General features: G+C 42.3%; 1 protein-coding gene across 1 annotated transcript in view; it reads right to left on the reverse strand.

Moving 5' to 3' along the window:
• Positions 1–16,846, reverse strand: part of tet2 (tet methylcytosine dioxygenase 2) — a 29,122-nt gene that overhangs the window by 5,510 nt on the left and 6,766 nt on the right. The window contains exons 2-6 of the mRNA XM_079158875.1: positions 1,092–4,127; positions 922–1,012; positions 723–816; positions 409–617; positions 46–196 (exon numbers count right to left, since the gene is read on the reverse strand). Of these exons, the coding sequence (XP_079015001.1) occupies positions 46–196; positions 409–617; positions 723–816; positions 922–1,012; positions 1,092–4,083 (3,537 nt within the window). The 5' untranslated portion in view covers positions 4,084–4,127. The remainder of the gene's footprint in view (positions 1–45; positions 197–408; positions 618–722; positions 817–921; positions 1,013–1,091; positions 4,128–16,846) is intronic.

Here is a 16,846-nt window from a genome sequence, read left to right on the forward strand (position 1 = left end):
AACGTAATTAGCTTTATAATATTCACGGAACCATGCTGCACATACTTCTTTCATATCATCTCCTAGTAGCTTGAATTTTCTTGGGATTTTGCTGCGGGCAAACTTGCAACCATTGTAGTACATGCTCCAAGAGCAGCCGAAGGAGAAAGACGCCCCACAGGCATCAGGATTCAACCCCTGGCATACACAGGTCCTCCTGAACAGGGAAGACAAAAAAGTGTTAACCGAAATGTATTGCTGAGGAACAAATTGGTAACTGATATTTTTATAATTGATGCAAAAAACGCACCTATTATACAAAAGCAAAAACTACATTTTCCTTGTATGCATACAAAATAATAACTGTTGTGTTTGATAATAAAACTACGCCACATGGCTAGACTTGAGTTCTGTAGCTCCGTCACTTACTCTTCATTGATAGCACATCGTCTCTGGGTGAGGGCTCCATGCTTTGTTAGAGTCTCACTTAGCTCGAGGTAGAGGCGGTCAGCTACGCTGGGCAGGATGCCCTCCCAGACCAGGATTACTACAATGATGCAGGCTGTCTCGCATTTGTGACCAGTGCGTTCCCGCACCAACACCAGTATCTTTTCTTCTACACCTGACCGACGAATCACCTGAATGAAAGACAGGAATAGGCATTGGTGGAAATGCAGGTATCTGAGTACCAGGGCTGCTGGGTTGCCTGCTTCTCAAATGAAACATACAAAAATGGTTCTTACCCATTTGGCAATAGGGCACCCTTGTGTACTTTTTCCTTCCTTGCCGGTGTATACTACTTTCTCAATCCTGATGGCGCGACCAGTTAGACCAGACCTTAAAAGCAGAATAGAGGCATGTAAGTAAACACAAGTAATGTAGTGCACAGTGGTTACACAACACACTCAATTTTGCCAGTCAACAAGTCAAATATGTGGTAACCTTTTCTCCATCCCCTCCCGAATACCGGCAACACTCGGCGCAGACCCCAAGTGAGTGTAGTATGGGCCTTCATCCTTCTCACTGATTTGTTCTAAATATAAAAGGACATGCATTAATATTTACACACCAACTGATTAATCATCTTTCAGAATCAACATCACGAGACTCACCAACACAGTGACAGGACGCAATGTCATATTGTGTTTTCATGGGGGTGTCCAGTAGGTTCTTTATCGGGGTATCCAATAGCTTCATAGGAGAGTCCATGAAGCTTTGTAGGAGGTGTTCCTTCTTAGGGGTGGAATCAGGTGGTCTCTTTAGAGCTGTAGCGGCTGGGGCAGCTGCTGCTGATTCAACTCCACCCAAGTCAGCGTTGGTTGACAGGATTGTGACAGGCCCAGAAGATTCCACCTTGACTTTATTTGCTGGATTGACGACAAGGGAGTTCTTCTCAAACACAGGTGAAAGCTGGTACTGCCTCAGGCTTTGTTCCATGGAGGCCAAGATGTTTCCCGGCCTCTTGCTTTGATCACACAGGGATGGTTGATTCTCCTGCTTGATTTGCACACCACCGATTCCCACCTCTCGCATCTGTAACTGCTGCCCCTGCTGCTGTGAACACGGCAACTCAAATCTGGAGTCGTTTTCTATTTTCACAGCTCTCAGGCCATGTGTGGGGTCACTAGTGCTCTGAAGGGGATGAGGAGGGCCCTGGCGCTCCTGCCTTTGTAACAGGTGCATACGCAGGGCTGCATGCCTCTGAAAGTCTCCATGGGGACCCGCAGGTGCCAGAGGTAGTCGAGGTCCCCTTTGGAACTGAGCGCATGATATCTTCAGCTGCTGTTCAGCTTTAGGATACATCGGTTGGTTCAACATGCCGCCTTGTAAGTGAGGTTGTGACTGCGTTGAGGTCTGGGAGAAGTCTGCGTGGTTGGGCTGGTGGCAGTGGTCGTTAGGCCGCTGTGGTTGAAATTGCTTGAGGTTACTGCTGCCTGAGTCAGGTGGAAACTGCCTTTGATGTTGTTGAAGCTGTTGCATGTCCGTTGTGTTATTGTAACTGAAAGTTGCATGGTCACTGTGCTGGATTTGTTGGTTGTTGGATTGAGCAGAATTGTTTCCAAGAGCCTGGTTGGGTTGAAGCTGCTGCTGACCTGGCTGAGGCTGACTGCGAGGTCTGTAATCGGGTGACTTGAGTTGCTGCCCTTCAAATTGCGGTGGGTGGGACAGGGGACGTTGAAGATGACAGTGCTGTGGTTGCTGCTGTTGCTGTGTTTGCTGCTGTTGCTGTGTTTGCTGCTGTTGCTGTGTTGGTAAAAACCCAGGTGACAGTATATCCTGCAGGTCAGGGTCTTCACTTAAATGCTCTGACTGCATCTGGGTGTGATAGCGGCTGTCTACCTGCTGATCTTGGTGGAAATTACGCTGCTCGGGCATTTTCTGGGGTAGAGGCTGCTGCATTTGAGGTGTTTTCGAATTTGATTGCTGCCACTCAGGGGCAGTGTTGTGCTGGGCTGTAGCACAGTGTGTTTGGGCCGGGAGACGGTCCTGCTGTTGCTGCTGGAAGCTGTTAGACCCCTGGCTGCTATCTGTGAAACCTGCCTGTGTCTGGAATCTTTGCCCGGTATTTGGCTCTAACATCTGGCAGTGAACCTGGGAGTTAGCAGTCTGCTGCTCTGACTGAGGCTTAGCAGGGAAGCCCCTCCACATGTCCTGCTCTTGTCCCTGGGATGACGGGCCACTTGCTAGTTGCTGCTGGGAATGTGGAGAGTTTAGCTCTACCCAGCCTCTCTGGCGGGGAGTCGAACATGATAAGTTGGCTCTCTGCTGAGGCGTGTTCTCCATCCCGTTTTCTAACGCAGCATGACTTGGCTGCTGGAGACTGGGGCCCATGGGTCCCGTACTGTCAGCGCCACGTGAGTTTCCGGCATTGTGTTTAAAGGTCTGGGGTTGAATCCCATACTGGTGGCCCCTGTCAGTGCCAATGCGCTGATGCTGACCAGACCTAGGTTCTTCACTTTGCCCCATCTTCTGTAACCCAGAGTTAGGAAAGGATGCATATCCACCTGTCTCTGCTGCCTGTACAGGGGCATCACGCTCCAGAAAAGAGTTCTGGTTAAACTCTTGGTTGACCTTCTCATATATACCTTGAGGATTTGTGTCGTCTGGATAGCACCGTGGGCCATTTTGACGTTGTTGTGAGCTATTGGCAGTGTTTGTTGGCGGGATCATGCCAGGGAGCTGACCTAGAGACAGCTCCTGACCAGAGTAAGATGGTGGCCTCTGCTGATGCTGCTGTTGTTGCTGCTGCTGCTGGTGGTCTGCTTCAAAGTTGTTAGAGTATCCATTCACTACATAGTTGACAGAATTATAACTGTTGCCTCCTTCAACATTGCCCGATGCCCCAGGCTGCTGTTGCTGTAAGTCAGGCATCTGAGCTGAATTGGGCAATCCTGAGGTTAAAGATGGGGGTTGAGCACCTTCACTTGGCAGCTTATTTGCCAGTGAACCATTGACCGCATCAAGCTGTGGCCCAGATGTTTGTGGTGCGATTGACACTTGCTCAGGATAATACTGAGACAGGGTTTTCTCTAAAAGATCACCTGGAGTGCTTTCTATTGTTGAGGGGGGTGATAAAGCACCATTTGGAACATGTTTATTCCTTGGTAGACAGAAAAAATCTCCATTAGGAAAATCACAGTTCCTCTTGTCTAACTTAAGCTCTGTCTGTGGGGTGTTGCTTTCAAACTCAGTTGTTTTTGTCAGCTCAGGAAAGCTATCCACCAAACTAGAGCTCATGTTGTCATTTCTTTTAATCTCAGATTCTACTTTAAGTTTCTTGGGCGGGTGGGTGAGTAAGGACTGCTCAGTGAGTGCATGCTTCAACTCTCCATTCATAAGTTCTCCATTCATCATGTAGGATCCTTGATCGTACAGCCCCTGTACTGAGGCAGGACTGTTGCAGTTCTCCCTGTGCCTCTTCATGGAGTTAGCACCTGTGCTGGCCTTGTAATTGTTCCAGCTAGTATCCCCAGGGATCTGCAGAGAATCTCCCTCTGAAGACTGGTCTCCATTCTGAAGTTTGTGAGAGATGTTGCGAGATGTGCCAAATTGTGCTAATATCAGATTTTCTTCCGCCTCATGTCTGGCTTGTTCTGTTTCCATCTGGCCTGCTCAGAGTCCATCCACAGGGCTGCCCTCTGTCCGTCCTGCAGAGCAGATAAAGAGAGAAATATTTGGTTACATCATTATTCAAGCAGGGTTGTGTTTTGAAATACAATATGTCTTATGTAAAACAAACGCATGATTTCATTTTAACCTATGTGTAGGAACTTTACTCGCTCAAATTTACTCTTCTGACAAACATCTAACTTCAGCACTCGTCTGACTGTGGCCTTAGTGAGGGGAAGGTCAGCAGAGTAATGTGTTTACACTTGGCACTAAATTTGTATCGGCTTGCAACACGATCCTGTCATAGAATTAGATTCACCCTGACCTCATCCCCCAATCACCTAGAAACCAGATAGTAAGTAGAAAGTGAGAAGAGAATAAAACTAGAGGTCATTACAGGACTATTTTGGCGAACAGTGGACTGTGAGTCTACTTTCCATAAGGGAATTTTTCTCAGACAAACATAGTGAGACTTTATGTATATCACCTATATCCACCATCATTGCAAAATGGTGGTAGACAATAGCAATATTTTAGAATAGAAACACTAGGAACATGCTAAATTAACAGAGGGAAAATAAATAAAAAACACTGTTCAGACATGCATCAGACAATAGCATGTGTCTGAATCCTTTCTCTAGATTCTGACCTAAGTTCACTTTCACAAAGAACACTATTTCTTTGCATTTGGGTTATTGGTTATAATATCAAAGGACAGAACACATTAAACTAAATACAAGTCTAGTTGATTGAAGGTAGTAGGATGCACGGTTAAAGTCCCAGATGGTAGATGGGAGCAGGAGTTGGCTGCTCGTCAGCTGTTGAGTTGTGGTATTCCTCATCCTGAACACATTGCTGCGTCAAATATGCAAATACAACTGGATTCTCAAGTTTGGGGTCTTTGTTATCAGGGCTAGACCATAGCATTGTGAGCTTTGTACTGTGGAGTTATACTGAGTTCAGAATATGAACTTACCCTCACAAATGTTTCCCAGATTAATTTAATCATCCTGATGAACGTCTTTGCTATATGTTTTTTCAACTCTCTGATTTAAGAAAATTTCGATTTTTGGTGGAGCTGATTCCCAGGATAAACGTAAAAACCTCAAAATCAGAGTTTTGTTAAATACTTCAACTGTTAATCTAAATAAGTTTAATGTCTGGCTTCAGCTGAGCAGCATTTTGTCTGAAGATAAGTTGGCCAAACGTTGAGAGAAGCTATCTTTTAATTTGTATTCCTTGGGATCTGTAGGTCTAGCGACAAAGTAATTTAATAAAGTAATAAAACTGATGAATGGAAACTAAGATCTCCTCAGAAGGTTAAGCAGCAAACCGAGCATATGGTTTCATTTGTGCTTACCCTGCGTTCTCTCTGCCTAAAGCATATATATTCTAGTGATTCCAGTAGAATATTGATTTCTGTCTGCCTCCCTCAATTATTAATGCATGTCACATCTGCAGCATCTGCAAAACAATTGCAGTGCAGAGGCACAAAGAGCCGAGTCTAATCCATCATAATTATGAGCAACTCTCCTGCAGATGCTGAAGGAATGGGCAGCTGATGAGCACCAAGAGGGGCCCAGAATCAGTTTTAAGTGTTTAAGTAAAAGAGTGTTGAGCATTAGAGCTTGAAGGAGAACTGATTGTACTGTTGATTCATGGTTGGCTGGGGATGGAGGGAGTTCAGTCCTTGTACAGTATGTATCACAAAACTTCTGTTTGTCCTCAATATCATGGTTAAATTTGCATTAAAGAAAGTATACCTGGTTTTGACTTTCTTTTACTGGCTTTAAAAAAGAGAGACACATTCATAGAGATTTTCTTTTTAGCCTGCGGTGATCAATATCAAACACACAGCCACCTTTTTTCAACAAGTCATGCTTGTCCTTGTGTATTATGTTCCTACATGTATCGAAGGCGAGAGGAATTACATTTTCCTGACTTTAATTGGTGTCCTGAGGTTTTGTCCGCCTGTGCACAAGCATCCTACAGCCACAATCCCCCTCAACTATGAATACTCGCAGGAATTGGGAACGTTTGGCTATAGGTTTGAAAAGTATATGGTCCTTTTTGAACATAATATAAAAACCAGTAGTCTGATTCCAATAGTTTCTATTCTATAGTCAACATATGTAATTAAATAGCCATTAGCAGCCTTAACTTTCCCTTAGCTGCCCATAGTTAAGCTCCTTTTTACAATGCAACACAGATAATAACAATATACTAATACATTTATAAAGCCTAAATTCATAGAACTCATTTGTCAGGTTGAATAATATCAAAGGATGTAGACAGGCGTTAGAGGTGTTAAATGCTTTTAAAGTTACTTGTGTACATGTGATGAAGCATTGTTTCATCCCTCAGATCATTTTTCACACATGACGATTGGTCAAAATGTAGGGGCAGCTTCAAATGTTTTTTTTGTAAACGGTTGGCACATCATGGTGTCCATTAAACAGCAGTGTACCAAAATGTGTTCATCAAGACAATTTAGGTTCTTGTAGGTTAAAAAGACTTCCTGCTTTATGTTCTTAGACATTTAGGTCAGCTAAACACTCTGTATGTACTTAAAGTAAATAATGTCCTTGGAGCTTTGAAGCCTCGGGTCACAACTGCCGGCTGCTATGGTTAAGTTCAGAGAAATATGCTATGCAACCTTTGAAAACATAATTGGATCCAGGTTTAGATTCCCACAAAAGCCCTCCTGTTAATGCAAACCTACTATAGGCTCACTATAGGCACTGACTGATGTTTGGGGGGAAAAATAGCTAAATATTTGAGGTACTATGGCATGTTTCATTTGGCATGATCGTGCTCCATCATTGGGCCCGATTATCACATCTGGAAGCGGTTACAGCTGCTTATGATTCTGGCAGAAGAGCTGTCGTCTTCAAACGACATGTTTTATCCTAAGCCGGATAGCCTTTTTTGAAAAATGTTTGAATAGGTACAGTATCCATTTCAGCCACAACATGCATGGGCATTTAAAAAAAGGATCTATTGATCATGTACATTGCTTTATTCAAGAATGATTATAAACAAATGTAACGTTCAGTAATGATTTGCATGAAAACGCCTAACATATGAATTAGATTTTACTGTACAGATGGGTAGAGAATATATATTTCATAAGTTCAGCAACACATATGAAAGTATTCTATCTCTGGGGTGACTGTAGACCGGGCTAGTTTGCAAAAGTATCGTTAAGGGTCCTGAAATGAAGCACCTGCAGCATCAGATGACAATCATTTCAGAGGATAAGTTCATATAACAACAAAATATATATTTCAATTGCTTTTAAAAAGTTGTGATTCAAGACCTCGAGATACTGTGCACTTTCAGAATTAGTATTATCAGGTTCCTCTATTTCCTGAACCAAAATGTCCAAACTGGTTACGTGGACCATGAATGAGGCAAAACAAAATGTCACTCTGTGGCAATTGTGACCCAGTCGACCGTCTGGACCAAGACAACCTTCACAGCAAACTGTCAGACCGAGCTCTGCTCAGGCAGGCGAGCTGGTCGAAATAATGATATCCTTCTCTGTGTCAATCACCCCTTCAGGACATTAGCAGCCCTCCAGACCCCCAAAGTTAGTGTGCTAAATCTCCCACTAACGAGCCAAGCTGTTACAAGGGTGTCTGGAAGCTCCCACGGTTGTCACAACAGAGCAGCCAGCTGCCTGTTAGCAGGTAGAAAAGGGAAGCGGCACACTGAAAACAAAGACGGCTCTCAAGTCAATGGCCGGGGACAAGGGGCCTGAAACGTATCTTTTTATGTGTGTCGAGTTAAGACCGGGCGTCTTGCATCCCAAAGAAAGACGGCCCTATTGTGAGCTTGCTAAGAAAAACATTTTCTAAATTATCCAATAGAGTTTGTAAGGGTTTCGTAAACCAGAAAAATAGAGAAGTTTATAAAAATCAAGAAGTGACTCAAAATAAAAGAGAAACTGCAAAATCAACTCGCTCTTTACATGCATTATCACTTGAATAGAACTCATTCAGATAAATAGTTTTACACTGAATTATTTAGAGTAGGTCTGATTTAAAAATGCCCCCAAACGCTCCCTTCTTTAAAGGCTGTAATTTGTTTTCTTAATGTTGTGGTCAGACTACAGACTGTCATCTGAGAACTGGGCCAATGTAATTACAATGTAAAGAAGCATAAGACAATGTAACACTAATTCCACTAATAGCAAATGGTGCGGGTAACTCATTAGTTATATTCAGACTGCAGTGGAACCTGAAGAGGAAGAGACTCGGGCAACAAGTTGCAGAGCTAATCTCCTTTTTGCTGCTGTCAGACACAGGCGGATGTAAAGAGCCGCAGCGGGACCTCACCACCAGCATCGTAATCAGAAGTGACGCTGAGCCTCTTTATGATTACGGCAAAAGTTATTAAAATTGAAATGTTTTATTTTGACAAATGAGTTTGAGAAGCCCACCACGTGGGAGTTGTGAAACGTACACGGCTCCGTTTAATGAAGGGCAAAATGGTCTTTCCATCGCGGAGGCATCTTCATTCATACGACATCACATTCGGATGTTCTCTTCTGTGGCAGATCTGCTGATTTTATGATGTGCTGTTTGGGATACCTTTGGTTTTTGTGTTGCTTGAAGAGGATGAAAAAACATGAGGTGATTACGATCGGTCATACTCAACTATTGAGTATTGCTGAGTTGCAAGCTTATTTATGAGTCTTGAATACTACTTTACTTTTAACTTTACTTTGGAATGAACTTCATGATATTTCCCCCTGTATTTGTAATTCTGATTAAAATTTTAACAAAAAATACAGCTGCTTGAAGTTATGTTATATATATATTATCAACATCTACAGGAAATAACAAAATTCACAATTAAATTAGGAAATTAAAACCTCTTTTAGCAGTAGACTCAACACTCATTGGGGGAACATCAATTTAAGTCTGTGTCTTTAGAGGAAAAAGGAGCTAAAAGGAGTAACCTAATGCTCCCACCTCTCCGAACTCTTTCAGATATAAAGCATCTGATCCCGGCAAATGTAACAATGAGGTAAGCGGGTGAATACCACTTCCCGACCCCATGTGACTACTCCTTTGTTTTGTCTGGCCCTCGGTGCAGTCTGCAAATCAGTAACTAAGTCAAGAGGTGAACACGGGCGCTTAGCTGCTTTCAGAGCAGCTCCATTCCTGAGCGACACTCCGGGATTTACAAAGGACCGAACGGAGCCAAGCAGCTTGTCACAGTTGGATACACCCACACTGACAACAAAAAAAAAATCTTTGCAAACCCAGAACAAAGCAAGAGATCCCAGCTGAGTGTGTGCTGCCTGTCAGCGTACAAACATATAAACACACACATACGCCAATTACACAATGTTGAAAGTCCAATTTTGGCTGCTTGCTTAAAGACATTTGGAGTATTGGCTGCATCCTCTTTATTATTCACAAGACGGGATTCACAGGGAGATCTATTTTTGCTCCGGAAGTAGAGCACTAAACTAAACCAGAGGCACTGCCTCTCAGTGGCTTTCGTGTGGATGCCTGCTGGAAGTTATAATGCTTTGATCTATTTTGGTTTTCTTTCTAGTAGCTAATATCCACCAGAATATCCGTTTTCTTTATGATATGACTCGGCTTGACTTGAACTGGATTCCCAACAAAGCTTTCTTTCCCTCCAAAAGTAAATTTCTTTGTCTCTATACGCTGTTGTTTGGCTTCCCTCCTTCTCCCACAGCCTCACCTCCAGTCCGCTGCCCTGTAATTACACTTCAGGTTGCTCTGTACTTCTGTCTGCTAAACTTCCCTCCTGTTCAGTCTGTCGTCTGTGCCGTGATGAACGTGCATGGCCACTCGGCACTGTTCTAGTCATTGCCCACTGCCTGTGTAGCTATGTATTTGCTGGCATTTATAGATGGTGAGTTGCTTTAGTGCTTTGAGGCCTAGGGGCAAGGGTGGACCTTTTGGACACAGTGTGACCAGTGTTGTAAAACAATGGGCACAGTTTGCACAAAAGTCATCAGGAGGGCAGTTATTGCACATAACAGTAGAGCCTTATTTTAACAATTAAGTTTGTTTTTAATATAGCTTTGCTTTACAAAATGCAACTTGTTTCCGTTTGTCCATCAAGTTGCTAAAAGATCATCTTTGCTACAAATCATATGTACTATGGATACTTAGTCCTATTTCCTGAACACTAGTGTAGCAAACTTAAATGCACCGGACTCGCAGCGTGTTTTTGTTATTCCCAGAGGCAGCCAGTGAAATATGAGAGCTGCCATAGTAGATGGGGTCTATTTGGCGTGACTTGGCAGCCGTATGTGACATTCACCACTAACGACAGCTGCTGGGAAACTCAGGTCTCTGCACTTTCAGGTTGAGACCTATAGGCAGCTCGGCCGAAAGAGTCCTGCTGTTGTAGAGAGAGAGAGAGAGAGAGAGAGAGAGAGAGAGAGAGAGAGAGAGGTGGTGTGGAGCAGCACTGTAAATCAAACACACTTGCCAAGCCACACCGCTGTTTTGCAGAATAGTCCCAAGAATAAGCCATAATCTCAAGTGTATATTTCCGTTTCTTTGCTGATTTGGGCCCATTCACATCTTCCTGTTTGATAGATAAGAACGTGGAGCATGCATCCAGTGCCGAGACTGTACATTTTCAGAGCACTTTTTAAAAAAAGGTTAAACTCATGACTCATGAACTGAGTCATAACAAAGTGTGCCAATGATAGTGTTCATCATAATATCACCTGACTACATATTACAACTGTAACCAACTGTAACTCAACGCTAATGCTGTAACTACAACAATTTAATATTGAACCAACTGGATTTGTTAACAGTTTACAACCAACTTGTCCGACATCAATATTCAATATGAACCATTGCTTGCTACTCTTCGCAACTTTGCTATTCATTTAGTCACCGTCCCCACAGTATTGCTCCCTCTGTTAATAACCATAAGTAGAAACATTGCTTTCATTTAAAAACACAGCTGACAGTATTGCTAGAGTACTGATAATACAAACTGAAATTCAGTCTTAATATTTGTTTCATGAGATAAGATAATGAGATAATGTCTTTTTATTGTCATATACATATACACATACATGAAATTTGACCTCTGCATTTAACCCATCCCTAGTTTATAGGGACTCAGACTTTAATTGAGTTGCATTTGAAAGTATCAGAACATTATGGAACATTAAGAATTGCTATATATCTATGTCTTACTGCTATTGGTGTAATGATTTTGAAATTTCGTAGGCCTCTATTGTCATGTCCCAATTTATACAGAAATATGTAATTTGAATACTTTAAACATGGTGTGAATACACCAAATAAGTATATATAAGCTTAACTGACCTCACACCTCTTACTTAACCAAACGTAAAAGACAAATCATTAAATGGAGTCTTTTGTTTATAACATGCGTTTTGGTAATAGATATTCAATGTCAAAACGTAGAAACACTGTAATGGCTGTATATGCTGACAGACTTGAGTTCAGACTGCACCCAGCAGAGCTGCGAGTGAAACCTCATCTGTAGCAACTCCTACGAGCGTAACTAGGTCAGATGACTTGCATTCTACAGCGTTTTAAATCCCTCCCGTAAATATAAAGTCGGACCCACTGCTGCGCAAACCTCATGACCTCTGACAACATTTTCACAACTCCGCATTCCAGCCGGCTGCGTAAACAGCAAAGATGTAGGCTCGAAAACATTTCAGAATCTCTTAGTGATTAATATTTAATCTATAGCTACTTGCCTTTGACCTAATTGTTATGGGTCCAGTTTTTTGCTGACAATACACATCCTGAAACAGTAAACAAGAGGACACTCAAAGCACACACAATTTGCCTGATTTAAGGCAGTGCTTAATTATTCCTTGAGACCTCTGTGTCGACATTTTGAATGTCCGTTCATGACATATGGCTAGCATATGAACTGGGGGAGTTGCCTCCACTGGAGAGAGTTTTGGGTAAAGTTGAGGGGGGGGGGGGGGGGGCTGGAAAGTCTGGAAGGTCAGAACACACCAACTCATAAAGCACAATGTGAAGCGAAGTGCTAGTAGCATGTGTTGTCACTGACTGTTGTTACTATAGGACAGATGTTAAATCATGTTCTACAGCTCACAGAGTCTCTCAGTCAGGCACGTCACACTTGGGATTTATGTCACATGGCGCGCTCATGCAGCACGTACAATGCACCTCACATGGTTGCTCGTGCCTTCTCTCTCTCTCTCTCTCTCTTTCGTTCTATCAGTCTGAACATATGACACTCTCCACCCTGGCTAAGAAACAAAAGCCCCCTGTGTCTGCAGTCAGTTTTTTTGGATCCTCCAGATGTACATGCTAGCCAGATCATTGTAACATTTGCTTTTTTGGAAGCTTAAATCTTGCTGCTATTCTGTCACGTGTGCAACCGTAGTGACAGGTGGGCTCTACACTCTGATATACAGAGAGAGAAACAAATCTAAACAAATAAAACACTGAAGTGAAATCCTGAACAAAAAGCGACATGAAAGTAGACCCCACACACCGGCCAGAGCTCTGTGCTATCTCGACGTTTCCTCATTTGTAAAATCAAAGGAACACATCTTTTCCCTTAAAGTAATAGTTTGATTTTCTTGTGTGCTTACATGCCTGAACCATAAATATAAAGCTACTCCAGGAAGTCCCTGCTCCAGGCAAAGAAATAGTTCAGCACATAACCCCCTGTAAAACCATAACCATTTTTGCACTTTGTTTTTTGTTTGGATTAAACAAACATGATATATTGTGTCTATTAGAGGTTTTAAAAGACTCTGGGCTAACTTTTCCCCCCCGTTTCCAGTCTTTGTGCTCAGCTAAGCTAACTCGCGGCTGGCTTTAGCTTCATATTTACCGTACAGACATGAGAGTGTCAACAACTATATTTCCCAGAATGTTGAGCTTTTCCTTTAACGCTGGAAGACAATCTGAAATGTTAAGGTGCAGCATTGTTTTAGATGGTTGTGCACCAGAAAGCGTTCCCTTGAGGTTGACCCATCCGTCTCATGTTTGGGGAATATACAGCTTCTGTTTTAGATTAAGACGTGGCAATCTTTTGTATTGATCACTGAAGGGATGCAGACACATGTGAGGGTGATTACCAGGAATGCAAACGCTTGAGGTTCTGAGTTAGTGATGTGACACATGTTGCTTTTATTAATAACAATGCTGCATGAGGAGGATCTGACTTAGCACTGTTCAACCTCAGGTCTAGTTCTTCTGTCAGGTAGAGCAGTGCTGTTTCCTGTTGATGCTCACTGTGGCCTAATCACTACATTGTGACGTAAAGATGGCCACGTCACATGACAGCCTGAAGCAACAGATCTCTGCTTTCCCCTCTTCTCTGCTTCCCTTTCCCTTCATGGTTGACCGAAAACAGTGAAGCTCTGCAGGTACAATCAGCTTGCAGAGAAATGCAATGCCAAGGATCAAATCATTTTTTGTTTCAATTTCATACAAAATTAAAATCTCCTTAAACCTCAATGGGATGCAATGTAGCAGTTACATTTTCTAGCAGTCCATCTTTTCCAAAGTGTTTGGGGTTTAATTGCACTTTTTTCCCTAGAGAGCCTCCTCCCCCTCCTTAGGAAGAAGGATCTGTACAAACTGCATTGTTCTTTATGTCTAATGCGAGACAGATGTGGCCGACTTGTGGACATTCCCACTGCAGTCTCTGTTCTTCAACAGTTTTATGTCTCATTAGCTGCTCTTACTGAATTGTGACACATTTCATCGAACTATAGCATTATTTGATTAAGTTGATTTGCACTTCTTAGCATTATTTTATTCAATTAATTTGTTTTCCATTAATACTGGAGGACCCAAGATAGTAAAAATGCCTTATTCATATCAGTTTGAGGGAATATGGATTAAACTTGATTTGTGAAATGATTATCATTTCTGTGGTTATAAAGTGTACAACAGGCTGTTGTGGAAATCTAAAGCCTCCATTCTAGAGTACAATTTGTATTATGTTGTGAGTGTGCACACGATCTTGAGAGGCATTTTAATCCATTTTTACATTCATCTGTCTGCTAAGGACAGCAGAATCTACAAATATTTTATATTTGAGAATTCTGACTTTTGATCAGCCGCTACTCCGTCAATCTGTCGGAGCTACCATGGAGCCCACACTGTCACTAACTGCACTCCCTGAATAAATATCATCTAATCTTTGGAAAAACTTTAAAAAAAAGGAAAAGGTCATTACAGAACGAAGCAGACAGAGGGGTCTTGAATATGTGTTTGAAATATATAGAGTATATCCAGGCTGTCAAACTGATTGAGCAGTAAAAACAGGTTGGAAAGATTAAGGTTAAGCTAAAGCCTACTAATCCCGGGGAAAAGTCAACCAACACATCACCTGGTGATCGAGACAGAAGACACTGCAATGAAGGAACAACACTGTTCCTGTAAAGCTGGATACGTATTTACTTACTGTTAAAATCATTAAAAAGCAAAAGCAGCACGTGTAAACATTCAGTGTACCTTCATTAGCTAGCGTAGCTAGTTAATACTCTGCTAATGCTCCACAGGTTTCTGCGTACAAACGTAACGTTTGAAAAAAACGTATAACCCCTTCCTATAACTCTGTAGGTAACAAGTATCACTCTCATTATTTTAACGTTTTACCATCACTAGCTTGAAATCCACAAAATCAGCCTGAAAACGAAGAAAACATTAAATGATTGAACGAGAGTCTACGGAGCAGAGCCGGTTAGTTGTCGGACCCGAGCTGCTCAGAGCTGGCCAAAGGGTCAATTGGTGAATCATGATATATGCCGACTGCTGGAACTCTAGGGTTTAAGTACGAGCTGTTTACCTTTTCCTGTGAAGACTATATAACTTCTTCAAGACTAAACAACTAAAACTAACTTACTAACCTAAAATGATGCCCGTTGGAGAGTAAAGCTGAAATAGTCAAATAGAAGCAAAGACAGAACTGGAGTGATACATTGTGTATCAGGACGGTCATAACAAGTGCAGTTCTTATTTGGTTAACTGGTAGAGCTCCCTCAAGGTAAAAAGATAAACAGAGAGAGGGGAAAGATTAACTGGCACCATGATAATAAGCTATAACCAAGTGCTCATAGCCATAATTAAGATCAATGTCAACACTAATCCCCGATCGTTTGATAGTGTTGTACAGGGTTCAGTGGGCTCAGGAAGCAGTGGACATGACAAATGAAATATATTTACTCGTAAAGACCCACAAGGTCTGAGGAATATAGGAGCCAGTGATTTGTGGCAACCTTTCAACGACCGGTTTTGTTGAGTCTATTTTTCAGGGGCGAGGCTGCACTGGCTGAACTGTTGACAGTTTTAACTTGACACGGCCCATAAAGTGGATTCAAAGCCCTTACGCTAATGGACAAATCCCTCAGATTCTTGCGATTTTTCTGTTCAAGGTGTTGATACAAATTGATACATCCATTTTGGTATATTATGAATATGATTGCGTTTGAGTATATCACGTGTTTTAGTGGTGTAATGCTTGTGGTGTTGAGCAATACCAGATGAGTCAGTGATTATGAAGGAGGTTTGAGCCTCATGTTGATGGTAAAGGTGACAGAGAAGTTTCTGAGCGTGACATTGGTATGAACAACTCAACCGCCGCCGTTGTTGTTGTTGTAAGGGATAAACCCCGCCTCTGTACATTTCTGATACAACTTGTTCAGCAGGTCTTCTGGGAAAACTGCAAACACTCACACACAAAAACAAATCAAGCTAGTATATGCTGCGTTTACACTTTATCTACTTAAATCGGTCTGATCTGCTTTAAATTGCTCTTCTTCTGAACATTTTTCTACATTTCTTTAACTCAATTTTATATTATAACACAAGAAAATGATAATTTGGCTCACACTGAAACCACCACTAACAACTGGTAATAACAGGCCACAGTGTCATAGATCAAATCTATCAGTGTTTCCTCCAAAGTCCTCTCAGTGAAACGGTGCCTTTTTTCAGAGCCAGCCATAGACTGTTTAACAGAGAAGTGAACCCTGATAGTACACGTCAGTTAGACATTAGGTCTGAGTTCATAAACCTGTTAGTCTTCATTCTCTCACTTTAATCAGCCCAACCTGAGAAAGAAACCCTGACAAAAAGAAGCGCATTGTGCAAAGCTTACACGCAGAGTCTAAACCTCTTTCTGTGGCTTCAAGCTGCATCACATGGAGACTCTAATTAAGAAATGGGCTTTTGAGCGTACAATCCCACTAACCTGCCCCCCCCCACACACACACACACCCCACCCCACCCCCTCACAATGCTGCTCCTTCCAACCAGCCGGTATCTTCTCCCCTCTCACCCTTTGTCTATGCAACAGTCAATATTATCTGACTAACTTGATGAACTGTGCACAGAGCAAAGTTAATTTCTCTCAGAGTGCACGGTAGCCATGGCGACCATCTTACGAGCGCTCCAGAGCCCATCTGGTCTAAACATTACCCCGGCACGGCTCACTGCAGAATAGGGCTGCTTTGCCGCGGTGTGCACATGTGCTTTTTGCATTGAACCTGCCAGTAAATCAATAGTGCCACATATTCAGAAGCCTGCATTTGCACTTGTGCGGATCGACACCTTTACGATTGCGTTTTAGAAATGTTTTAGTGCTTTAAAACCTGAAACATTGGGAGCCAACATTTAAGAATAAGATAGTCGTCGTGTTATCTTGAGCTGCAAGCATTTATTTTTAGAGACTCACCGGGAAAGATGTTGTAGTTGCTCTTCGTTAAAATGGG

The sequence above is a fragment of the Pholis gunnellus genome, assembly GCF_910591455.1.
Source record: "Pholis gunnellus genome assembly, chromosome: 5".
In the NCBI taxonomy this organism is placed as follows: domain Eukaryota; kingdom Metazoa; phylum Chordata; class Actinopteri; order Perciformes; family Pholidae; genus Pholis; species Pholis gunnellus.